The 26,300-nt window shown below is 38.4% G+C and overlaps 1 protein-coding gene across 1 annotated transcript in view; it reads right to left on the bottom strand.

Annotated features, from left to right (window-relative positions):
- Window positions 1-26,300, bottom strand: part of DHX57 (DExH-box helicase 57) — a 55,336-nt gene that overhangs the window by 26,210 nt on the left and 2,826 nt on the right. The window contains exons 2-12 of the mRNA XM_047069382.1: window positions 19,969-20,186; window positions 17,855-18,007; window positions 16,641-16,826; window positions 15,498-16,336; window positions 13,525-13,772; window positions 11,931-12,052; window positions 10,031-10,226; window positions 8,968-9,092; window positions 4,564-4,697; window positions 3,655-3,709; window positions 1,365-1,570 (exon numbers count right to left, since the gene is read on the bottom strand). Of these exons, the coding sequence (XP_046925338.1) occupies window positions 1,365-1,570; window positions 3,655-3,709; window positions 4,564-4,697; window positions 8,968-9,092; window positions 10,031-10,226; window positions 11,931-12,052; window positions 13,525-13,772; window positions 15,498-16,336; window positions 16,641-16,826; window positions 17,855-18,007; window positions 19,969-20,180 (2,476 nt within the window). The 5' untranslated portion in view covers window positions 20,181-20,186. The remainder of the gene's footprint in view (window positions 1-1,364; window positions 1,571-3,654; window positions 3,710-4,563; window positions 4,698-8,967; window positions 9,093-10,030; window positions 10,227-11,930; window positions 12,053-13,524; window positions 13,773-15,497; window positions 16,337-16,640; window positions 16,827-17,854; window positions 18,008-19,968; window positions 20,187-26,300) is intronic.

The raw sequence follows: 26,300 nt of genomic DNA, 5'->3' as shown, positions 1-26,300 counted from the left end.
TATAGGATGGACCCACAAAAGACGCTATTTGAAAGCCCGTGAGTAATGCTAAAACTAGTGGATGACATTTTGAGGATTTTAGAGGCTATTTAAAAAGTCTTCAAATATCTCTCCACAAATGACTTATTAACTATAAAGGGAACAAACAGTGACCTACACAGGGGAGACACGTAGCCAACATCTCCTTAACCAAGTGATCAAAAACAACACTGCCAATAAAGGGACAAACCAATGTCATATGCCTCCTGATACGATGTACCAAAAAGGACTCAACATTGTTTCTGTGGTTTTCTAACCAAAAATGAAACCCAAAAGGTTGGGTTTTCTAACCTAAATTTAATCATGGGGAAACATTAGACAAATCTAAATGAAGGGATATTTTAGAAAATAACTGGCCCAAACTCCTAATAAATGTCAAGATCTTAAAAGAAAAATAAAGGCTGAGGAGTTTTTTCAGATCAAAAGAAACTAAAGACACACAACAATGAATGCAATACATAATTGTGGGTTGGATTCTGGGCCAGAAAAAAATAGCAATAAAGGACATTTTTGAGATAATTGGCAAATTAGAATAGTGACTATGGATTAAATAATAGTATTATATCAGTTAAATGTCTTCATTTTGATCATGTCCTGTGCTTATGGTCTTAAGAAATACATATGTCCATTCTTGACTTCAGCTCAGATCATGATCTCCCAGTTCATGGGTTTGAGCCCTGCATCAGGCTCTGTGCTGACAGTGCAGAGCCTGCTTGGGGTTCTCTCTCCTTTCTCTGATCCTCCCCGGCTTGCAGGCGCGCGTGTGCTCTCTCTTTTTCTCTCTCAAAATACGTAAACATTAAAAAAGAAAAAAGAGAAAGAAATATGTACTCATATACGAGGGATTAAAGGACATGATATCTGCAACCTACTCAAAGGTTCAAGAAAAAAATATATAACGTGTACACAGTGCAAATGATAAAGGAAATGAAGCAAAATAATAATTGGTGAGCTGGGGTAAAGGATATATGAGAGTTCATTGTATGGTCCTGCCAGCTTTTATTATGAATTTGCAATCATATCAAAATAAAAAGTTACAAAATACTAAGGAATATACTTGTATTTCACTAGTTCCCAATTTTTCTATAATAAACATTTCTTTTATAATCAGAAAATACCTGTAGGTAAATATAATAACAATTACATCTAATATGTGTTGAAACTGCTACTTTTTTTCCAAGTTTAAGGTTGTTCTGATGCATTAAAGACAATGTAGCTGTGAAACAAGGGCCACGTTTTTCTTCCTCTGGATCACGGTGGGGGGTGGCGGGGGGAAACTGGTTCCCTATGACATAACCGTAATATTCCCCCAGGAAACACATTACCTTTATAGCGGGCCAGGAGCTGCTTGAAATCCAACTGTTGGTCTGGTACTGCATCTCTGACAGAATCCTGGTGCTGGAGGTGAAGGGAGAGCCTCAGGTCTTCCTCTACTTCTTCAAACGCAGTTCTGCTGCGCCTCGCTTTAAGCTTCTCCTTTGACATCTGTTTCATGGAGCGCAGATAAGGGCTCCCATCCTGCAGCACGTACCTGAGGAAGTTAAACAAAGGGATGGGGCTGTTAGTATGTAGGTCTGTTGGTGAGGAATGAAAATATTCACCTATTTATGTTTTCCGATCAGCAGAGTGTTGCTCTGTCTCTGCCCCATTCATGTGCTTCTCTTTCACCAGTCCAGGGTTCTGCTGGCCTGTGTCCTATTTCTGGTAGGGAACACACTAGAATGTTTTTGGTTCTGTTTCAAGGTAATTCTGGAGGCAGTGAGTTTGAGAAAGTGAGAGAATAAAGACAGGTAAACTGGGGGCGCCTGGGTGGCGCAGTCGGTTAAGCGTCCGACTTCAGCCAGGTCACGATCTCGCGGTCCGGGAGTTCGAGCCCCGCGTCAGGCTCTGGGCTGATGGCTCAGAGCCTGGAGCCTGTTTCCGATTCTGTGTCTCCCCCTCTCTCTGCCCCTCCCCCATTCATGCTCTGTCTCTCTCTGTCCCAAAAATAAATAAAAACATTGGAAAAGGAAAAAAAAAAAACTTAAAAAAAAAAAAAAAAAAAGACAGGTAAACTAGTTAACACGTTAATTTCCCCAGAGATTCACAGCGGAAATGGGGTAGGGCCCCCACATAACAATTTATTTAATAAGTTCCCTACATAGGCTTATTGCACGCAAAAGTTTGAGAGCCACTGTTTTGGGGTTTTTTGCTTGAGAAAACTGTACCATTAAATAAATAGAGAATCAGAAGTAGGTCTTATTAGACAGGGAAGGAGCAGGGAGTAGGAGAAAAATTCTGAACTGAGTTTTCGGTGCCAGACTGCAAGGGCATTTTCTTTCTGGAGCTCAGAGGTCAGGAACAAAGATACTGATTTGGAAATTCTTGGCACAGAGGTGACATCTGAAATCACATGAGTCTAACAGAGTTGTGGACAAAAGAGTTTAATGGTGAGAAGGAATAGCGCAAGGATAAAACCATGGCGGGGGGGGCGGGTGGTGGTTTCATGGTCAAAGAGTAGGAAGAGGAATCAGGGCTTTCAAAGGAGAGAAATATGTTTGTATCCAATGGAAATGGCCATTTTTTACCCAGCACTGAAATCATGCAGACATCCTGACTCTCACACTAGACTGCAAGCTCCCTGAGCACTGCAGGGTGATGATGATGATGATGATGATGATGATGATGATGATGATAGCTAACATCTGTTAGGTGCCAGGCACAGTTCTAAGCATCTGCAGCTATTAACTCTAAGAATCAATTAATCCATCCTCATGACAACCCTGTGAAGCAGCTATTAATATACCATTTTACTTGTGATGAACCTGAGTCACACAGAGATCAAGCTACTCATCAATGTTACAGTTAGTAAGTAGAGGGATTTAAATATTGGCAGTTTATCTGCAGAATGGGTACTTTTTTTCATATTAAATTCTCCATATACCTGGTCCTTCATCATTAAAAAAAAATTTTTTTTTAATGTTTATTTTTGAGAGAGAAAGAGAGAGAGACAGAGACAGAGAGACAGAGCGTGAGCAGGGGAGGGCAGAGAGAGAGAGAGGGAGACACAGAATCCGAAACAGGCGCCAGGCTATAAGCTGTCTGCACAGAGCCTGATGCGGGGCTTGAACCCATGAACCATGAGATCATGACCTGAGCCAAAGTCAGATACCTAACTGACTGAGCCACTCTGGTGCCCCTGTCCTTCATCATTTTTTCAATAGACTTCATTCTTCAGTACAGTTTTAGGTTCACAGCAATACTGAGCAGAAGGTACAGAGGTTTCCTGATACTCCCTGTTTCCCACAAACGTATAGCCTTCCCCATTATCAACACCACCCCCCCCGCCCCCCAACACCAGGGTGGTATAACTGTTATACTGATGAAGCTACAATGGTACATCATGATCACCCAAAGTCCATAGTTTACATAGTTCCAGTCAGTACTCTTAACATACAATGTGTACTGTGATGTGAATTGCAAATGATTTGTATTATATTTGCTGAAAAGGGAAAACCAAACCCTCAAATGGAAAAATTAGAAGAAAAACTAACATGTCTATTAAAATGCTGGCACACTGAGGTAAAATAATGTTTTCAAAGACTTTCACCAAACCTTAATTAATGTCTTCCTTACCTTGTCACAGCAATTGCATCTTCCAGAAAAAACTGATCAACAGGAAACGTACGACCTAGAAGGACAAGAAAATAAAAGACTCAGGATACCTGTTCAACTACCTTGAAATAAATAGTTGGCAAATGTAAAATTCTCTTAAAACAAAGCTTGGCACATTAAGGTACTGTTTGCTCTGTTGTCTTAAACATATCAGAAGAAAAGAAAAGCTTTTGATGGGAGAAATTAGAAGGGATAGATAGATTCCAGCTCATAAAAAAACAGAAGTATATAGGTGGAAATGCTCATTTGGTAATAGGACATTTTTTAACCTCTTTCTTTGTTTTAAACCTGTTACACTTTTCCCGCCCTCCCCTCCCCCAAGGGGACTTTTAAACATTCAACAACTACAAGAAATAGTATGATTATTCGTCAAAATCGTCCATAAATTGTTCTTGTGACAATCAACTGCAGAAGGATAAAGCAACGTCCAAGGTGATAAATTAATCCCACAGTGAGACTGTGAAAGCGCCAGAACACACAGACTACTCAACTTCACTTTCTCCCAGAGTGGACCAACATCCAGGAAGTTAGCAGAATCCTGTAGTGAACAAATCTGCTATACACAGAGACAACTCTATGACAGATTACCACTATTAACTCATACTTCAATATTAAACACAACGGAATTCTAGAAATCCTAATAACTGAGACTTTTTTCAAAAGCACATGTAAAACCGAAATCTCTTAGCAAATGGATATAATGTTGCTTCTTTATTAATTTCATTATATGGTCATTAATTTTATTTGTTATAAATCTAATCACTTCTTGAGAAAATGTCAATACCTGTTATTTTACATCTCAGATGAACTTTAAAAATAATTATATTTGCTTATCAGAACAAGGCATATTTAATGATGCATATTAATCACCTGGTATAGTAATAATTGGGCAGGAACTGAAATATTCTGAAAAGAGCTCAGCATTTAAAGTTGCACTCATTAGAATAACTTGAAGAGTTGGTCTCTGCAACAAAATGTCCTTCAAGACTAGCAGCAAGAAGTCACTAAGGGAAATAAAAGAAACACCTCAAGATGAAACAAATTTAATACATAAAAATGAATTAGCTTTATTTTTTTAAATGTTTATTTTATTTTTGCAGGGGGAGGGAGAGAGGAGAGAGAGAGAGAGAGAGAATGAGCAGGGAAGGGGCAGAGAGAGACAGAGACACAGAATCTAAAGCAGGCTCCACGCTCCGAGTTGTCAGCACAGAGCCTGATGTGGGGCTCGAACCCGTGGACCGTGAGATCATGGCCTGAGCTGAAGTCAGATGCTTAACCAACTGAGCCACCCAGGTGCCCCAAAATGAATTAGCTTTTGATGCATTTTGAGCAAGGAATGTGTAGACCTATGTGAAAAAAAAAAAAAAACTCTACATCTTATAGAAAGATATGTCATGATCCTAGATGTGAAGACTTAAAATTATGAAGATATAAACTCAAATAACCAAATAAACTCAAATCAGTGTAGTACCAATCAAAGTACCAACAGGATCTATCATTGCATTTGATAATTCTACTTCCGGATATCTACACATACATAATGAAGAATATACAAAGATTTTCATAATAACATTGTTTGTAATAGTAAAACAATGACAACTGCCTACATGTCCATCAACCAAGAAGTGGTTGGCTAAAAAGAAATCACCCAATCTGTGGAATAACATGAGGCAGACAGTAGGAAATAACACAGAGCTTTAGATACTGATATGAAAACATCTCTGAAAAAAACCCAAGTATATACTGCAACAAGTACTGCACAAAAGCTATATCCTTACTGGTCTCCCTGCTTTGGCCCATCCCCTTGCAATCTCTTCTCAATAGAGCAGACCGATGGTTCTGTTCGAATGTAAATCTTACTGTGCCAGTCTTCAGCTCATAATCCTTTGATGACTTATTAAAATCCTCACTAACAAGTTAGGTCCTACATGACATTTTCTGCCCCTACCACCACTTGTCTCCGGCGGCTCTCCCCTTATTCACTCACTCCAGCCACACGGTCCTCCTTGTTGTCCTGGAGGCATGTACCTCAGGTCTTTTGCACATGTTATTGATCTGCCTGCAATGGGCTTCTCCCAGACATTCACAGGTAGTTCCCTCATTTCCTTCAAGTTTTTACTCAAAGATACCTTTGTAGCCAGGCCTTCCCTAGTCACTCTATTTAAAAATTCAAATGCTCCCCTCCTCTGCATTTCGTATCACCTTTTCTCTTCTTGGCACTTAACATATTTTACTTATTTATCATTCTTATTGTTGAGCTCACCCATCAGAATAGAAGCTCTATGAGGACAGGGATTTGGGTCTATTTTGTTTACTAATAAAATAATCTAGAACAATGTCTGGAACAATAGTAGCTGCTCAAAAAACCTGTTGACTTACTAAATGAACACATCAGTTGTATAAGAAAAAAAGGTCAGAAAGCAAAAGTACCTATTGCTAACAAAGTAAACATAAATGTCAATGTATAAAAAGGACATATCACTAGTCTCATCACCACAGTTATCTCTGGGGAAGAGACTGGTAATGCTTTGGAAGTGTTAAGGGAGACTTTCATTTTATCTGTATTGCTTGGATGGGTAGATAGATAGATAGATAGATAGATGGATAGATAGATGGATAGATAGATAGACGGATAGATAGATAGATAGATAGATAGATAGATAGATAGATAGTAGGCTCCATGCCCAATGTGAGTCTCAAACTCACGACCCCAAGACCAAGAGTTGCATGTTCCATTGACTGAACCAGCCAGGTGCCTCCTGTATAGCTTTAATTTTTAAAGAGAGCATATTCCTGTACTATTTCATTCTCTTTAATTTCATGAGCTAATTAACTTACATGTACGACTTTTGTTTCTTTTTTAGGGAAAAGGACATAATATAACAATTAAGAAATGCTTAAATAATTTATAATACACGCATACTTAAAATCTCCTTCTGCAATTATTAATAACTTCAAAGATAGTTCATGCTATCACGTTAACTATTATATGAGAAGCAGCACACACAACTCCAATAGTGTTTGTGGAGACATATATCTCTCTCTACCACATCTCTCTCCTAACTCCTAATATACTCTCAGAAGAAAACAGACCAAAATTGTAACAGGTAATTATTATACAGGGGACAAAAAATATTTTTTGACATTTCTTTGATACTTTCCAAACATTGAGAAAAATCATGTTATCTCTATGGTCAGAAAATCTATTAAAAATTTTAAACAAACACAGCTATAACTTTTCTATATTTAACCTTTAATCTTATGTATATTTTTACTGATCTTGAGTCCTAGATTTTACTCCTATTTTTTTGTTTTTCTTTTTCCATCTGAGCCGGCAAATATTCCCCTTTTTCTTGTAATTTGTACACTCCTTTCCCAAAGGCTGCTATTTGTAAATGACTGAATCTCCCTTCTCCTGAGTGTAATTTATCTTTCATCGGGTATTATTTTGAATTTTTAACTGTTGATATTCTACAAGTCATTAAGTTTTATATAAAAATCTTTCTCTTTTGAGATCACGATTGAGAAACCAGATCCAGTACTATGCTCTAGTTTCTCTGAGTTTGTCGAAATATAGATGTTATGAAAGCCAAAACCATTTTTTATATTTAGAATTATACTGGATATAATTTCCCCTAAAATTTTAAATGTACCTTTAGAATATAACATTTAAATATTATTAGTCTGGTAGAATGTCATATTTGATTTCCTCCTCCAAGTTGTTTAGTGATTCTGTGAAAATATTTTCTTCTTTCAAATGTTCACTTGAACATTTACCTGCAAAAATGAAATGACTTACCATTTATTTTTTCCCCCCACTGTTTTCTGGAGTCTCTACAAAAAAATTATTTGCCCCTCAAAGATTCCCAGTGTTTTGTGTATAGTCATTTAAAATTTACTATTGCCATGTCCTAGGAATTATTTCTTTTTATTTTGATCTATTCTTTTTATATGTAAGTCTGTTTTTCTTTAGTTTCCAATTACTTGATATTTCTTATTTACTAGAGTATCAGTGTATTTATTTCTTTGAACAAATAGTCTTCTGGTCCTATGTCTTCCCTGCTCAGTTCTTAAAAACTTTTTATTAGCAGTAGCAGGGAATCCTTTTCATGTTTTTTTGTTTGTTTCTTTTTTAAATTTTGCTATTAGCTATTTTCTGCTTCTCTGGCAATCTGCCAACTTTAGTTACTTAGATTTTCCTTCCATTCAAGGTATTTATAATAGTATAGTCCTTTTTGGGAAAGTCTAATAATTTTCATGGGATTCTTTTTTTTCCATACTACTTTTTTTTTTTATTGCTCTAGAACATGATCCACATGACAAACTATGATTAATGCCATCTATTCACTAGGCCCTTCCTTTTAAAATACTCAGAATTTTGATTTTACATCCCAGCCCTTTAATGACTTCTAATTTCATAGAATAAAATCTAAATGCTTTATTGTCATGGTATATAAGCCCCTGGAAGATCTGGTTTCTTCCTTTTCTACCTGCTACTTTTTCCCTCATTTACTACAACCAGCTGCACAGGCTTCCTCCAGTTTCTGGGCTCATGATACCCTTTCCCACTGCAGAATGTGAGAATGGTGGCTTTGCCCCCATTTGTCACACAGGATGCCTTCTCATACTTCTGTTTTTAATTTAAATATCATCTCTTGAGAGATAGCAGCTCTGACCATCTCAGGGATCTCTCCCCTGCAAACACAGCAACCTGTTTATTCCTTCATAGTACTTACTCCAATTCATAATTGTTTACGTATTTATTTGCTCATTATTTGTTTTTCCTACTAGACAAGGAGATAAAGGGGAGTCATATATGTTTGCTCACTATAGCAACCCCAGCAATTAACAGATCACTTGGCACTTAATACAGTCTCAATAAATGTATGAAAGAATGTCAGGACTGAATGACTGACCAAATGAACAAAGAAGGAAGGACATACTGACCAATCCATCAACTACAGCATGCCTTACATCTGCTACTCCTAAGTACAGTGCCCAGCTCAGCATGATGCCCAGGAGGTGTTAAGTATCTCCTGGGAGAAGATGTCCATCTGACAGGATGACTCTTCTAGTGATGAACATATGCCCTCCTAGCCTTTTTAGTATTACAGACCCTGGAGATCAGGAAAGCGTTCCTCTTCTCTAACTTGGGCCTCCTCTGTGGCCTTCCTCTCTAGCTCTGTGAAACTGAACTGGAAACAGAATAAAATTCTTTCAGCCATGTCTTCATTTTATGTGTGTGGCTATTTGTTTGGAAAATCTTTGTTTTACCTTTCTTCTGTCCTCTCATGAACTTCATCAACAATGATATGGGTGATTCCTTGTAGAGCTGTGTCTCCCTCCAGCCTTCTCAGCAGCACGCCTGTGGTGCAGTACAACAGTCTGGTGGCTGAGGACTTACACAGAAAAGGGCATAGAAGGCATTCATGGAATTTTTGAAAAAAGGAAACTCTTTCTTTCTTTTTTCTTTTCTAAATTTTAACGAGGCTCCACATCCAACTTGAGCCCACGTGGCTTGAACCCATGACCCTGAGCTTAAGAGTCATATGCTCTACTGACTGAGCCAGCCAGGCACCCCAGGGAACACTTTCAAAGCCAAAATGGCAAGGCCATTTTGAATGGATAGGGACAAAGAATATTGAAAACGTCAGCAGTTGCATTTAATCTGAAACCACACTAAATGCATAGTTTCTTTCTGGCCAACAACAGTAAAAGCTTTTCTACTTTATATCAAAAATTTAAGTTTAAACCTCATAAAAAACATTAAAAAAGTATTATAAAACATAAAAACAACAGTGAATAATAAACCCAATTCTAAATTTGTCTGTTCCTTATTTGGTTAAATGGATTAAGTCTCAGGATTAAGAGTAAAATAGCAGTTACTAGATCACTTCTGCCAATAAAGAATAAAAGGTCTTTAAAAAAAAAAATGTTTCTTTTATTTTAAAAGAGAGAGGGGGAAAGTGTGCTCGCATGTGCAGGCAAGCAGGGAAGGAGCAGAGAGAGAGAGGGAGAGAGAGAATCCCAAGCAGGCTCCGTGCAATCAGCACAGAGCCTGATGATGTAGGTCTCAATCCCATGAACCATGAGATCACGACCTGAGCCAAAATCAAGAGTGGGACGCTTAAATGACTGAGTCACCCAGGTGCCTCAGAATAAAAGGTAGAGGAAATTAAGTACACCCAAATAAGAGTTTATACCAAAATATTTCTGAAAGGTCTTTAACCCTACCTAAGTCTACATCCCAAATTGCCCATGTGTCTCCAGACCCCAAAAACTCTTTATACTTGAAAACTAAATTTCTGTTATCAGGAAACAAGCAGAGCATACGAACCTTGACACTTTCCAGCCGGATCTGGTACCCCACAGTCAGACCCACTCTTTCTGTCCTTTCTTTAGCAACACGTTCAGCAACAGATATTGCCGAGATTCGTCGGGGTTGCGTACAGATGATGTTGGCCACCTTCTCAGGTGGTCCATTCAGAGAATCATCCAGAATAAACTGAGGAATCTGTGTGGTTTTTCCACATCTGTATGTCAAAACAAATAAGTCCTAATATGAGAGTTTTCAAGTGCTAGTTACCAAAAAAACCAAAAACCAAACTAAAAAAAAAAAAAAAAAACCCAAAACAATCATGTGCAGTGAGGAAAGTGAGAAACCTGATTATGATAAAATTCATAATCTTCATTTATCTTCTAAACTGACCTACTGACTTGTTACCTACAGCTCATAACTGCTAGGAATTTGCACTCAGATTAACAGGGCAATCAAATAATCATTTAGTATCATTTGTAAAATTGAGACAATTGAACAGACATTAGATTAAGTTCTGTAAACACCACTACAAATGACCTCTATGTTTGAATCCTAAAGAAATGGGAGTATTATGTTATGATTTTTATGTATTATCTTACTGATTTGGCTACAAGTAGACTGAGGTTAAAAAGATATGAAACTGAGGGGCGCCTGGGTGACTCAGCCGGTTGAGCATCCAACTTCGGCTCAGGTCATGATCTCAGTTAGTGAGTTCGAGCCCCGCGTGGGGCTCCGTGCTGACAGCTCAGAGCCTGGAGCCCACTTCAGATTCCGTGTCTCCCTCTCTCTCTGCCCCCCTCCCCTCTTGCGCTGTCCTCCTCTCTCTCTTTCTCTCTCTCTCTCAAAAATAAATATTAGGGGCGCCTGGGTGGCGCAGTCGGTTAAGCGTCCGACTTCAGCCAGGTCACGATCTTGCGGTCCGTGAGTTCGAGCCCCGCGTCGGGCTCTGGGCTGATGGCTCAGAGCCTGGAGCCTGCTTCCGATTCTGTGTCTCCCTCTCTCTCTGCGCCTCCCCCGTTCATGCTCTGTCTCTCTCTGTCCCAAAAATAAATAAACGTTGAAAAAAAAAATTTAAAAAAATAAAAAAATAAAAAAAAATAAATATTAAAAAATTTTTCTTAAAAATATAAGAAACTGGAAGATCTCTTTAAATGTTTATTTATTTATTTTGAGAGAAAGAGAGGGCCAGCAGGGGAGAGGGGCATAGGGAGAGGGAGAGAGAATCCCAAGCAGGCTCCACACTGAACCGACATGGGGCTCAATCCCATGACCACAAGATCACAACCTGAGCTGCTATCAAGAGTCAGACTCTTAACTGACTGAGCCACCCAGACACCCCAAGAAACTGGAAGATCTCAAATTACTACTATATTGGTGAGTCTGGGCACGAATGTAATTATTAGGTTAAATACTTTTAAATAGAGAACTAAATTAAGGCTACAACCTATCGCTGCTAAATAAATTTGGATAACATGCGAAAAGGGTAAAGTAGGAAAAATAATATGCCTTAAGTTGTTATTAAAAGAACAAATAAAAGCTCTAAGGAAATCAGAATAAATTTAGCAGATGGAAGTTTCCAAGTTAAATGTTCTAGAACTATCCTTTACATTTAAAAATGGGCCTGGTAAAAGTCTTCATTTAGACCTTTTACCTTAAAATTGTCTCAGGGAAGAGGTGTGCAATGTCTATAAATTACTTGATGGATTTCTGAGGTGTTTTTTTGTTTTTTGTTTGTAATTTGGGTCTGTTGGCTAAAGATCTGTAAAATTAGATTCTGTGAAATATTATTTAATATCTGACAAGTAAAGCACAAATAACAACAGTTACTAGTTTTTTACAAGTAGAACTGGTTATGGTAACCAGGGTGCATACCATATTCATGGATGAAAGCTGCATTACAAATAAATTGCATTCTTACCCAGTCATACCACTTATAACAAGCACTTGGTGATCGCTCAACAATTTAAGAATGGTTTCTTTTTCTTCCCAAGCAGGGAGCGATTGTCTTTCTTGCAGAATTGCCTGGAACTGTCTGGAAGCCTAATAATATAAAAGATAAGGCATCAGTTACCTTACTTTGAATCATCTTTCACAAAGATCTCAGGTTGGAATCTCATAGCTAGACCCACCCTTTCTGCTCTTTCTTTAACAATTTGTTCAGAGACAGAAATTGCAGATTTGTTAGGATTGGGGGCTGGTGACTTCAGCAGAAGGCTGCTTAGAAAATCAGCCAGAGAAAGCTGTGAAGTCTTTGTGATTTTCCTACATCTGAATAAACTGCAAGATCTTGTCAGAGAAATAAGCCTCTTGTTTAGCACGACCCAGCTCTTCCTAGCAGGATTCTCTGCACCAGCACTATCCAGTAGAACCTTCCATGTTAATGGAAATGTTCTATAATAGCATTGTCCAAAAGAACAACCTCTGACTACATGTGGCTAGTGAGTATTTGAAATGTGGTTAGTGCTACTGAGGAACTGAATTTTTAATTTTATTTAATTTTAATTAACTTAAATTTAAACACCTGCATGTGGCCAGGGGCTACCACACTGGATAGCACAGTTCTATCAGATTTTTACTAAAATCAGTAATAGTAAGAACACTCATGAAAGGTTCTTTTTGGCCACGCATCACATATATGTAACTCAGTCTGACGTGCAATGGCCAATAAACATTGTAGCATATGTTAAATCTAAAGATATATTTTTGAATAATATAAGAAATTTACATTAACACATCATTTTCTGCATATAATGTTATCATATAAATTTATCACCTCTAAACACAAACTGATCAAACTGAATATGTAATTTTTTGTTTTTATTATCTTACTACTTATGGTGTGAATTTCTATTCATTTTGATGTTCTATAGGCATTGCACTACGTATGCCATAGTGTTATGCTGTGTCAAAAATCAGAATCAGAACTTCACAATTAGAAATGCTGCTAGACAGCATCCAATCCAATCCCCAAACTGGCTAAGCAACTTGTTTTTGTCCTACATCCAACCCTGCCCTAACAGTTCACTTACAGGTTCTTTGAAAACAATCTTCATGTGAATGGGATAAAAACAATATGGACTTTGGAAACAGAGATTTAACTTGAAGCCCTTGTGTGGCCACCTGCTAGCTATGTGACCTTAGGCAAGTTATTCATCCTAGGATTCTCTCAAATGGAGTCAGAGTCCCTCCTTCTCCTTTCTCCACTATTTTTTCTAATATAAATCACAGCACTAATTTTCATTTCACTTATCAGATTGCCTGTCATAGTACCAGAGCCACAAGATTCTGAGAATATTTGGTATATATGCGTGCATTTCACTTCCACCAGCCATTGGATTTTCCAAAACTATCTAGAACATGCACCCAAGTTTGCTGTGGCTTGCAGAAACTGACCACGCGGAGTTAAAGAGAAACAAAAGCATACTAGGGAGGGTAGCCAGGCTTTCTAACTCCTAACCAGTTCATCTGTACAGTAGGGAGGCAATGCTAGCCAATCTCTGGGAACACCCTACCTGTTTGATTCGGAACTGCTTGCAGAGTTTAGCATTTTCAGCATGTACTGATTTTGCCTGCCAGTCATATCTTCTGGAAATCTTTTTCTTAAGGTTCACATAGCTCTCATTCTCCACTATAACTGGTGCAGGACCTTCATCCTCCTCTGAATCCTCCTCAGGTTCTGATTCTTTTTCAACTTGCAGGGGATAAAAGCAAACATTTTCCATATGGAGCCCTTTCTTTAGCAAAGGGGGCGAGTCACTCTCTAACAAAGTAACAACAACAAAAAAATCGTAAGATGGAGAAAAAGCTAAAGCTTGAATAAAGCAGGCTCATTCGTTTCAAACAACTACTTCTACTGCTAAAGAACTTAAAATGCATCTTCAAATATACTTTAATTAGGAATAAGTGGCTATTGCTAAACCAAATTAAAAACGAAGAAGAAAAAAATCATGGCATGCTTTGTTAATTCTGTAGACTCTTTACATTCAAGGAATTAACTGACAGTTTCAACTATTTGCAAGTGTTCCTAAAATTCTATGACATGAAACCCAAATGTCTACCAAATGATAAATCAATACACAAAATATGGCATGTCCTTATAATGGAGTGTTATTCAGCAATAAAATGAAGTACTGATATGTCCTACATGAACAAACCTTGAAAACATTATGCTGAGTGAAAGAAGCCGATCACAAAGGCCACATATTGTATGATTCCATTTCCAGGAAGTATACAGAATGGGCAAATGCACAGACACAGAATGTAGATTCATAGTTGTCAAGGGTTGAGGAAAGGGAGAAATGAGCACTCGCTGCTAGTAAGTATGGGGTTTCTTTTAGGGTTGATCAAAATGTTCTGGAATTAGACAGTTGTCATGGTTGGGGCGCTTGGGTGGCTCAGTCAGTTAAGCGTCTGACTTCGGCTCTGCCATTCCTGAGTTGGAGCCCCGCGTCAGGCTCTGTGCTGACAGCTCAGAGCCTGGAGCCTGCTTCAGATTCTGTGTCTTCCTCTCTCTCTGCCCCTTCCCCGCTCACAGTCTGTCTCTCTCTCTCACTCAAAAATAAAGATTAAAAAAAAAAAAATAGTCGTCATGGTTGCACCACTCTGTGAATATACTAAAAAGCCACTGGATTGCACCCTTTAAAAGAGTGAATTTTATAGTATGTACATTGTATCTCAATAAAGGTGTTACTTAAAAAAAAAAAAAGGCCCTGTCACACAATCTGTCATTTCTCCAGGAATATATTTGAATCCCACATACTAGAAACTGCTGTTTGGCAGCAAGTGGCTAGTGAGTGAACCTGGCCAACTGTATGCCATCCACACCTTAATGCAGTTTCATTGTTCTCTACTTACTGATGTTTACCTAAGAACTCTTGTGAAATCAGGAAAACTTGTTTCTCTCAAAGAAAGATGGCAACAAATAAGAATTCCTTGAAGAACTTTGAAAAAGGAGTTTAACTGTGGCGGACGAATCTGTACGGCAAATCCGCAAAGCGATCAAGCCAGAAGGTTCCACAAACATTTTTTAAACTGAGGGTTTAGGACTTCATAAAGAGAGCCTTAACACTAATGGACTTTGGGGGTCTAGTATACTGTGGAAAGAGAAATATCTCTAAAAACTCAGTTGAAAGTAATTCCATGTAAAACATCAGAAGTAAACATGTGAAACCAAATGGATTAAATCAAACATATTTTCTGGGAAGATGCTTTAAGGTTCTTCCAACCCCCAACTGTAGAATAAACTTCTGTATCACTACAAACTTTCAATGCAGACAGCCCAATCACAGTGACAAAACTGGGGCTTTCAATTAAAGTCAGGCCACAGTTCAGGGGATTCTCATTCCCTTTTGCCCTTGGACTGAAGAGACTGATTGGCCTAAGATCACCGGGAGATCCTAGAGAAGCCCTCAGAAGCTCGGTCTTCCTTAATCCATCCTGAATGCCCCCTCCACAAAACCCTCCACTCAATCAAAGCCTTCCATACCTTCAGGAGTCTGATTTGGAGCGAAAGAATTGTTTGGGATCACTGGTTTACGACAGACAGGATTATTTATTCTGGTCCCAGACGATACTGGTGGAAAGTTCACAGGAGGGACACTGTATTTGTGATGGGTATTTGTTAGTAAATTGACTATTTCTGATTCTTCCTCTAAAAGGGTTATCAAAGAATATACAACAGGTTCGGAAGTTTCTGCAAATGTCAAGGCCTTGCCATAAAGGAACTCAGAGATATGTAAACGACAAGCCAGAGGTAGATTCTCATTGGTGGAATAAAATGCCACAAGGGGAGCTTGGTAGGGGTATTTGTGGTCTTTAGAAAATCGAATTTCAAGTTCATATAAAAAAGAGGCATCTTCATGAGCATTAAGATGAGAATCGTCTACAATTCTTTCTGCTCTTCCGACAATTTGATTTGGGGGCACTTCATGTTTGAATTTGCATCTTGATCCAAATTTACAATTTCCTTTGAGGTAAAATTTACAGATTTCAAGTGAAGTCTCCTGTGTATTTTTGGTGCTTTCCTTTTGCTTTGATTTGCAGAATTTACTCGTCAAATACTCCAATTCCAATCCAATGGTCCAGACTCGGTTCTGAATTCTTTCGATAAATTTTTCTCCACAGATTGACTTCAGAGCAAATGCCTCTTCCTGCCGCTGTTCCACACACTCATCCACGCTCACATGGGCAACCGCCTCAGAGAGCTTCATCCTCTCCCCAAATGTCTCTGAAAAACACTGTGTGAGCAGATGTTCCAGCGATGCCCCCACATCTCCATCACAGATCCGCAGGGCTGCCTGACAGCGTTCAGGGTTGAACCCATACCTACCAAGTGTGAAACATGACAAAAAATATTGAGTAATTTCAAATCACGGAAGTGAAGTTCATTTAAACATGCTCATGTGAAGTTATAACTGTATATAGGCAGGATTGGCATTTTGAGAAAGTATCCCTGGTAACATGGATTCCTCCCTAGTCACCCTGTCCTGAAAGAGAGGGTATTAGGCACATCAGCACCGCAGCAGCCCCTGCAACAGGAGAGCTTTCCAGGAGGGGGGAGTAGGGTTTGTAATGTGATTCCAGTTTCTTCAGTTCTCCCCCAGCTGCCGTAAATGTTGAAAGCAATCACCTGGCAAGTTTCTGCACTGCAAATGTTGAGACTGTGAATTCTGGATTAGGAGGCTCCACTAGGCCTGAGCCAGCACATTCCAAAGGGTCACAGTCGGGAACAAGGGAAGCTTCTCGGCCAGCAGGCCAGTACTGTTCATCATCACAATCAGGCTCGTCATCTTCCTCTTCCCCAGAAATGCCTCTTCTGACAAAGGTAACATGTTCATATTATTAGATATTAAGTTCCACTTACTTCAAAGTAAAATTTAGCAAGAGTCTAAGAATTTAATTCAGGGAGCCAAAGGACACAGGATCCTAACCATTCTTCAGTCACTGATTTGAACTTTTACTGATCTAACTTCTATCTTGGCAATTAATATTTATCAGGCATTTATTAATGCCAGGTTCTATGCTGAGTGTTGTACGTGTTCTATCTCTTTAAAAATCTCCCCACAACTCTCGATCAGATACTGCTGGGATGTCCATTTTTCAGACGATCAACTAAAAGTTAGAGAGGGTTAGTAATTGCCAAAGGTTATACAGTAAAGAGCAACTAGAGATTTTAACCCAGGCAGTGTGATCCCAGAGCCTGTACTCTTAACCACAGAAGCCCTGGCCATCCTCTTTCTCCTCATTCATAAAAACCATCCCTGATTTTTTGCTTTGCCTAACCACCTTTCCTAAATCTAAGGCAGATTAAGAGATATGTAGGTAAGACGGAGGCTGAACTGTTGACTAACCCACCCATCGGTTCTGGTGAATGGAATCCATTGACTTCTTTGACTGAAATCACAGAGCAAAAACAGCCAAAATATTAAAAGTTGTTTCTCTGAGGCAGATGGTTATGAGAAAGTGTAATCCTAAGACTTCATCTGATCAACTCAATATTTGCTCCTCGAACAACACGTCTACTTGTTCACTGCAGGGTTTTATTTGGAAGGCTGTCAATAAATCAATTATTGAATCCATATCAGCATTGTCCTCAGAAGACGCAAAGGCAATCTGTACTGCTCCCAGATATTGCAAAACAAACGCACTCTAAAACTGCTGCTGAATAATTATTCTTGTTTTGCTTTTGGCTCACTTTCAACTAATCACATTGTCACAATAGGATCAGTATTGAAAAGCATTCCAAAGACACACTGGACGGACGGACGTTCCCACTGCCCCCACTGCCCCCACTGCCAATACATCTTCCTTAACATAATAATTGACTCAAATAAAATAACTCACTCAGATCCAGCATCCGCATCTTGTTCTTGCAGGTCTCGGAGAAGAGCTTTCACTTTCTCTTGATTCTCAGAAGTCATATGCAGAGTCTGAAGGGGCATTTTGGCTTCGGGCTTCCATTTGGGGCGTGCCTCTCCTTTTCTACTGTTGCTAGGTCTGCAAAGGACACATTTACCTGTGACCAGAACTCTTACGCTCTCCTCACAGTCCTCAAACAGATACGACATGGATTGGACTGTCAAGTGTTTTACAAAAGATTACAATGACTGTGAAGAATTTCCCCTTTTCTACAGTATTTACCACACTTCATTATCTTGCAACTGCTGGGGAAAAAAAACAACCTGGTTAGATTCCTAATCACTAAATCTGGCTTCACTAACTCAAGAATCCTCTGGAAAAAGTAATGCTATGATGACTCCTGCTGCAGTTGAGAGTAGAGACTTTCAAAAGAAATGTTACATGCAAAGCATTTATTTCATTCTGTTTTAGGTGCCCAATCTGAAAACAATGGGAATATTAGGCTTACTTTTGAAATATTTACTGACCTTATCGTTATTTCCTGATTACAAAAAAAATAATAATAAATACATGTTCACTGGAAAAAAGCAGAAAACAGAAGTCATCGTAATTCATATCAATTCTTTTTATATACACTTTTAAATGAAAGTATACAGCACATATAATCTTTTATAATTTATTTTATTTCCTCATCAAAATAAAACTGGAATTTTCGTAAGATTAAATATTCTTCTACAACATATTTTAATTTTTTTCTTTTTAATATTATCTGTTATTCTAGAGAGAGAGTGCATGTGAATGAGGGAGAGGGGCAGAGGGGGAGAGAGAAAGAGAGAGAATGAGAGAGAGAGAGAGGGAGAATCTTAAGCAGGTTCCATGCTCAGCACGGAACCCAACACAGGGCTCAGTCTCACGACCCTGGGATCATGACTTGAGCTGAAGTCAGGAGTTGGAAGCTCAACCAACTGAGCCATCCAGGCGCCCCACCTATATTCCTTTTTAACTAATATTTAGTTGGGAGTTATTCCCAGAAAAGGGAGAGAAAGAGAGAGTAGCTAATCTCTAAAAATTCCAATAGACAGCTTGCAGCGCTGTTTAAGAGACAATGAGAATTCTATACCTATACCGCATAACATGCAGTAGTAAAATCTTTACTTTCATTAAATATTCACTAGAATGATCAGAATTTGTTATTTAAAAGTTGGGGCGCCTGGGTGGCGCAGTCGGTTAAGCGTCCGACTTCAGCCAGGTCACAATCTCGCCGTCCGTGAGTTTGAGCCCCGCGTCGGGCTCTGGGCTGATGGCTCAGAGCCTGGAGCCTGTTTCCGATTCTGTGTCTCCCTCTCTCTCTGCCCCTCCCCCGTTCATGCTCTGTCTCTCTCTGTCCCAAAAATAAATAAACGTTGAAAAAAAAAAAAATTTAAAAGTTGAATATGAAAGAAGCCTGGATATGACTCTGTCACTGGTCATCACCTGAAACACCAGTGAAGATTTGGCTGATATGTCTGGAAAATAGATAACTCATCAACTAAAAAGACAGAGTACAGTCACGTCGAATTTTGGGATTTTCAAACTACAATGTGTAAGGAATACTTAAAATCATTTTCATCACTTTCACTATTTCCGATATTTGCTTTCCTGGTAACATTAGTTTCAATGACAGTATTACATTCAATTCACAGTGTCATGTAAGCTGAAGTTAACTTCAGATTTCAACCTTCCAAAAAAAAAAAAAAAGCTATTACTTGCCATCATGCCTTTAGAAATGGTTACAAAGTGGGGGCCTTCAAGGGTTTAAAGTAAGAGGAGGGCCACCTGGGAGGCTCAGGCGGTTAAGCGTCAGACTCTTGGTTTCAGCTCAGGTCATGACCTCACAGTTCATGAGTTCGAGCCCTTTGTGGGGCTGACAGTGTGGAGACTGCTTGGGATTCTCTCTCTCCTCTCTCTCTGCACCTCCTGTGAGCTCGCTCTCTCTCTCTCTCTCAAAGTAAATAAACTTGAACCACTTTTTAATTAAAAAAAATAAAACAAGAGTATAAGTCCCACAGATTAGAAATCGATACCGTTTCTATCTCTGAACATGAGAAGGGCATAATGACCTGAACGTGCGCCTCGATTCACTGAAGATACAAAAGTCGTCACCGTCATCCCAAATTCTACTCGAGGCCTTTCTGTTGCCAGCACTGCCACCACCACTGCTGCCACCCCCATGAGATTTACTAGTGTGACTCCTGCCTCCTCTTCCTCCTCTAGAAGACCCTTTTCCACCTCCTTTGCCTGGCTTGCCTTTTCTTCTTACTGAGGAACTCATTTTCACCTGCAAGAGAAAAAAGTAATACAGACACCATAAAACCAGACAAATATAATAACCCTTTGTCGAAGTTATGGATATAGCCCACTATAGACAGATAAGGAACTGCATATTTTTACAAGGGTCAGTCTAGGGGAAAATAGGTAAATTCTTTTACAAAAGTTTTACAAGCACATCCCTCTGAGGACTAATATTTTTTAGTGACTTTCTCTGACACAGGTTGCTTAACCAAGGATGTGCATCAAAAATACATGGAGAAGTTTCCAAACACGTGTCCTTAAGCCTCAATCCTACATTCTGATTTGGTTAGATTTGGTATAGGGTTTTAAAAACTCTAGTCAAGAGGGGCACCTGGGTGGCTCAGTTGGTTAAGGATCCAACTCTCGATTTTGGCTCAGGTCATGATCTCACAGGTTCGTGAGACTGAGCCCCACGTTGGGAGGAGCCTGCTTGGGATTCTCTCTCTGTCCCTCCCCCCATGAGCACACATGTGCTGTCTCTCTCTTTCTCAAAATAAACAAACATTTAAAAAAATACTTTAAAAAACACTGTAGTTGAGAAGAGATGTTTTTCATGTATTTAATACGTGATTTGATAAAATTTTACTTTACGTATACACTTTCAGAGACACAGACCTGGCTCAGAGATTTTGCCTGGGTAGAGTAAAAGTATAGGGCCTTTGTATGCCTTTGAAGTTGTTAATCAGTTTAAAATAGAATGTTATCACTATAAGATGTTTTATGTAAGCCTCATGGAAACTACAAAGCAAAAATCTACAGTAGGTACACAAAAGAGAAAGGAAATCAACATACTGCTACAGAAAAAGCATCAAATGACAAAGACAGCAAGAGAGGAAGAAAGAAACAAAGGATCTATAAACCAGGAAACAATGAATAAAATGTCAATTATTAAGCCCTTAACCTCTCAATAATTACTTTAAATGTAAATAGATTAACTTCTCTAAGCAAAAGACACAAAGTGGCTGAACAGATGAAAAAAACAAGACCCACCTACATGCTGCCTAAACGGAATTGATTCAGCTTTAAGGACACACACAGGCTGAAAGTGAAGGAATGGTAAAAGCTATTCTGTGCAAATGGAAACCAAAAGAGAGCCAGGGGCAGCTATACTTTTATTGGGCAAAATAGACTTTAAGGCAAAAACTGTATCTAGAGAAAAACACGGTCATTATATAATGATAAAGGGATTAATTCATCAAGAGGATCTAGCAGTTGTAAGTATTTATGCACTTAACATCAGAGCACCTACCTATATAAAGCAAAATGGAAGTTATAGACCAAAAAGAAAGTAAAAATGAAAATATGATACATTAAAATTATAAAATATAGCCCAAATTAGATTCAAGATATTTTTTTTGGATTACATATTCCTATAATGAGAAAATTGTTTTCACTCAAGAAGTAATAGGCTGCATTACAAAGAATAAAATACCTAGGAATAAACTTAACTAAGGAGGTGAAAGAACCGTGTGCTGAAAAGTATAAGACATTGATGAAAGAAACTGAAGAAGATACATATAAATGGAAAGACAGTCCCTGCTCATAGATCAGAAGTGATACTATTAGAATGTCCACAATGCCCAAAGTAATCTCCAGATTCAATTCAATCTCTATCAAAATTTCAATTGCATTTTTCACAGAAATAGAGCAAACAATCCTAAAATTTGCATGAAGTCACAAAAGACCCTGAATAGCCAAAGCAATCTCGAGAAAGAAGAACAAAGCTGGAAGCATCACACTCTGATTTCAAACTATATTAAAAAGTTATGGTAAGCCGTATGGTATTGGTATAAAAACAGACACAGAGATGAATGGAACAGAATAGAGACCCCAGAAACAAACCCATACACACGCAGTCAATTAACTCACAACAAAGGAGCCAAGAGTATAATTAAAAAAAATTTTTTTTAATGTTTATTTATTTATTTTTTATTAAAAAAAATTTTTTTTTTCAACGTTTATTTATTTTTGGGACAGAGAGAGACAGAGCATGAACGGGGGAGGGGCAGAGAGAGAGGGAGACACAGAATCAGAAACAGGCTCCAGGCTCTGAGCCATCAGCCCAGAGCCCGACGCGGGGCTCGAACTCACGGACGGCGAGATCGTGACCTGGCTGAAGTTGGACGCTTAACCGACTGCGCCATCCAGGCGCCCCAATGTTTATTTATTTTTGAGAGAGAGACAGAGCACAAGCTGAGGGAGGGACAGAGAGAGAGGGAGATATAGAATTCGAAGCAGGCTCCAGGCTCTGAGCTGTGAGCACAAGAGCCCAACGTGGGGCTCGAACTCACGAACTGTGAGATCATGACCTGAGCTGAAGTTGGATGCTCAACCGACTGAGTCACCCAGGTGCCCCAAGAATATACAAGGAAAGAAGTTTCTTCAATAAACGGTGTTGGGAAAACTGGACAGCCATGTATGAAAGAATGAAATTCAACTACTATCTTATACCACACACAAAAATGAACTCAAAATGGATTATAGACTTGAATGTAAGACTTGCAGCCATATAACTCCTAGAAGAAAACATAGGCAGTAAGCTCCTTAGCATCAGTGTTGGTGACGCTTTTTGACTCTGACTCCAAAATCAAAGGCAGTAAAAGCAAAAATAAACAAGCGGGATTACATTAAACTAAAAAGGTTTTGCAAAGCAAAGGAAAACATCAATAAAATGAAAAGGCAAGCTACTGAATGTGAGAAAATATTTGCAAATCATATATCTGATAAGGGGTTAATATCTAAAATATATAAGGAGCTCATACAACTCAACAGCAAAAAGGCCAAACAATCCAATTAAAAAATTGGCAGAGGATCTGAATAGACATTTTTCCAAGGAGAACATACAGATGACCCACAGGTACATGAAAAGATGCTCAACACCACTAATGGGAAATATAAACCAAAACTACAATGAAATATCACCCCAGACCTGTTAGAATAGCTATTATAAAAAAGACAAGAAATAACGAGTGTTGGTAAGGACGTGGAGAAAATGAACTCTTGTATACTGTCGGTAGGAATGTAAATTGGTGTAGCCACTATGGAAAACAGTATGGAGGTTCTTCAAAAAATTAAAAATAGAATTACCATACAATCCAATAATTTTATTTCTAGGTATTTAGCCAAAGAAAATGAAAACACTGATTAAAAAGATATATACACCACCATGTTCACTGCAGCATTATTTACAATAGCCAAGACATGGAAACAATCTAACTGTCCACTGATGGATGAATGGATATAGAACATGTGATACACACACACATATACCATGGAATACTATTCAGTCATAAAAGAGAATGAAATCTTGTTATTTGCAACAACAAGGACGGACATCAAGGGCATTTTGCAACATTAGTCAGAGAGAGAAAGACAAATAGTGTATAACCTCACTTATATGTGGAATTTAAAAACAAAAACAACCAAGCTCATAGATACAGAGAACAGATTGGTAGTCACCAGAAGTCGGAGGTTGAGGGTAGGTAAAATGGGTGAAGGGGGTCAAAAGTTACAAACTTCCACTTACGACATAAGTAAGTCATGGAGATGTAAAGTAAAACATGGTGACTATAGTTAATAATACTATATTGCATACTTGAAAGTTGCTAAGATAGTAAACCTTAAAAGTCCTTACCACAAGAAAAAATTTTTTTTGGTAACTATGTATGGTGATGGATGCTAACTAGACTTACTGTGGTGATCGTTTCACAATATATACAAATATCAAATCATTATGTTGTATACCCAAAACTAATACAATGTTACATGTCAATTATACCTCAATTTAAAAAATGATCCAACGACATGGTAACTATCACTTGAAATTCAAAGATACAGACAAATGAAAAGTAAATGGGTGGAAAAAGATAAATTATGCAGACAGCAGACACCAGAAAAGCTGGAATGGCTAATAGCAGACAAAATAGACTTTAAAGCAAAAAATGTTACTAGAAATAAAGAAGGACATTTCATAATGATAAAGGGGTCCTGTTATATCAGGAAGGTATAACAATGATAAATATACATGTACCTAATAACAGAGCACCAAAATACATGAAGCAACAACTGATAGACATGAAGATAGAGATAGACACTTCAATAATAACAGAGGAGATTTCAATACCCCACTTTCACCAATAGTGTTAGAACAACTAGATAGAAGATCAACAAGGAAACAGAAGACTTGAAATACAGTATAAACCAACTAGACCTAAGGGGCATCTATAGAACACTCTACCCAACACAATACACATTTTTCTCACATGCAGAAGGAAAATTTTCCAGGATACACCATATCCTAGGCTATAAAACAAATCTCAATAAATTAAAATAGATATAAAACAAAATATGTTTTGCAACCACAGTGAAATGAAATTAGAAATCAAAAGCGGGAAAAAATGTGGGCAGCTCAGTCAATGTGGAAATTAAACTAGGCCTCTTGGTATTCCTTTCTTCAAAATCCTTCATAATCATACATTTTTATACAGTGTTTATCTTATATTTATCTCCTCCTTCCTCCTCTCAAAAAAGTTCTTTGAAGGCAAAGGATTATGTCTCTTTTTTAAGTAACACAGTACCTCTAACACGGTGTTGGGTGTATGGTAGTAATTCATGACTAAAGGCTGAATAAATGACTGATATGAGAATGGAGATTCATTCAGTCCACAAACATTTATTGAGCACTTATTATGTGCCAGTTCCTAGGAATATAACAGCAAAAAAGACAAATTCCTCATGAAGCTTATGTTCCAGAGGGTAAGACAGACAATAAACAAATAAATAGATAATATCAGCTAAGTGCTATAAAGAAAAAAACAAAACAAAACCCTGAGGCTGTTATTTTAATTTTTTTAACGTTTATTCATTTTTGAGAGACAGAGAGACAGAGGGGCAAAGAGAGAGGGAGACACAGAATCCAAAGCAGGCTCCAGGCTTGGAGCTGTTAGCACAGAGCCTGATGTGGGGCTTAAACTCATGGACTGTGAGATCATGACCTGAGTCGAAGTCAGATGCTTAACCGATTGAGCCACCCAGGCACCCCTTGAGACTGTTATTTTAAATACAGTGGTCAGGAAAGGCCTGAGATCGTATTTGAGCAGACAGCTGAACAAATTGAGAGAGTGAGCCATGAAATATTTGTGAAAAAAATATTCTAAGGGGAAGGTGCCAAGTCCAGAATAGCTTCAATACACCGAGCTGGACAAACAGTCAGAAGTCTGATGGGTCCGTACTGAAGTGAGGAGAGGGATGAGGTCAGAGAGCAGAGAAGGGCCAAGAAAAAGCTGGAGACAGGGAGCACAAGGAGGAGAGGCAAAAGATAACAGGTTGTGACCTCAATAAAACCTGCAGGCCACAGAGCAAAAGCTGTAGAACCACAGTAACGATCTAGGTGTTTAGGTTTTAAGTTGCAGTTATTGCCAATTTAGGCTAATACTTGGCTTTTGTGTGTTATACATCATGACTTGGAGATCTCTGCTCTAAACAAGAGAATGAATTTTCTTAAAGTGAGCTTAGTTTCTGAACTTTTGGTGATTCATGTATGCACATAGATTCTGTGATCCCGTTTCATAGTGCACCATACAGGAACACTTCCTATAAATGAACTGCTTTTTATTTTCACGTTATTAGTACTATTACGGTCCCATTACATGCCTATTAACCTCATACATTTGTCATTAGTCTTTGAAGGAAAAAAATATGTAAATATGTATGTGTAATATAAGAATTCCTCTCTAAAGCAGGGCTTAAAGTTTTTGAAAAAGTTTGAAAGAGTATATCATGTGAATTCCAATTTATCTCCATGCCAAGAATTATGTTTAGATAGGAAAAAAGAGACTTGTTTTGATCTCAAGTAGAGAAATAGATTGCTTTGGGTTTTATGCAGCTTTAGACTTTATTTTTTAATGTTTATTTATTTTTGAGAGACAGACAGAGAGAGACAGAGTGCAAGCAGGGGAGGGGTAGAGAGAGAGAGAGGGAGACACAAAATCTGAAATAGGCTCCACGCTCTGAGCTGTCAGCATAGGGCTGGGCGCGGGGCTCAAACTCGGGATCGGCAAGCTCATGACCCGAGCCAAAATCTGATGCTTAACTGACTGGG

Source organism: Lynx rufus, unplaced genomic scaffold (genome assembly GCF_022079265.1).
Source record: "Lynx rufus isolate CCGP_SWC_20201006 ecotype Redwood Valley unplaced genomic scaffold, mLynRuf1.p SCAF_8, whole genome shotgun sequence".
Taxonomy (NCBI): domain Eukaryota; kingdom Metazoa; phylum Chordata; class Mammalia; order Carnivora; family Felidae; genus Lynx; species Lynx rufus.
The sequence above is the reverse complement of the archived record's forward strand: the minus strand, read 5'-3'. Positions and strand labels throughout refer to the sequence as shown.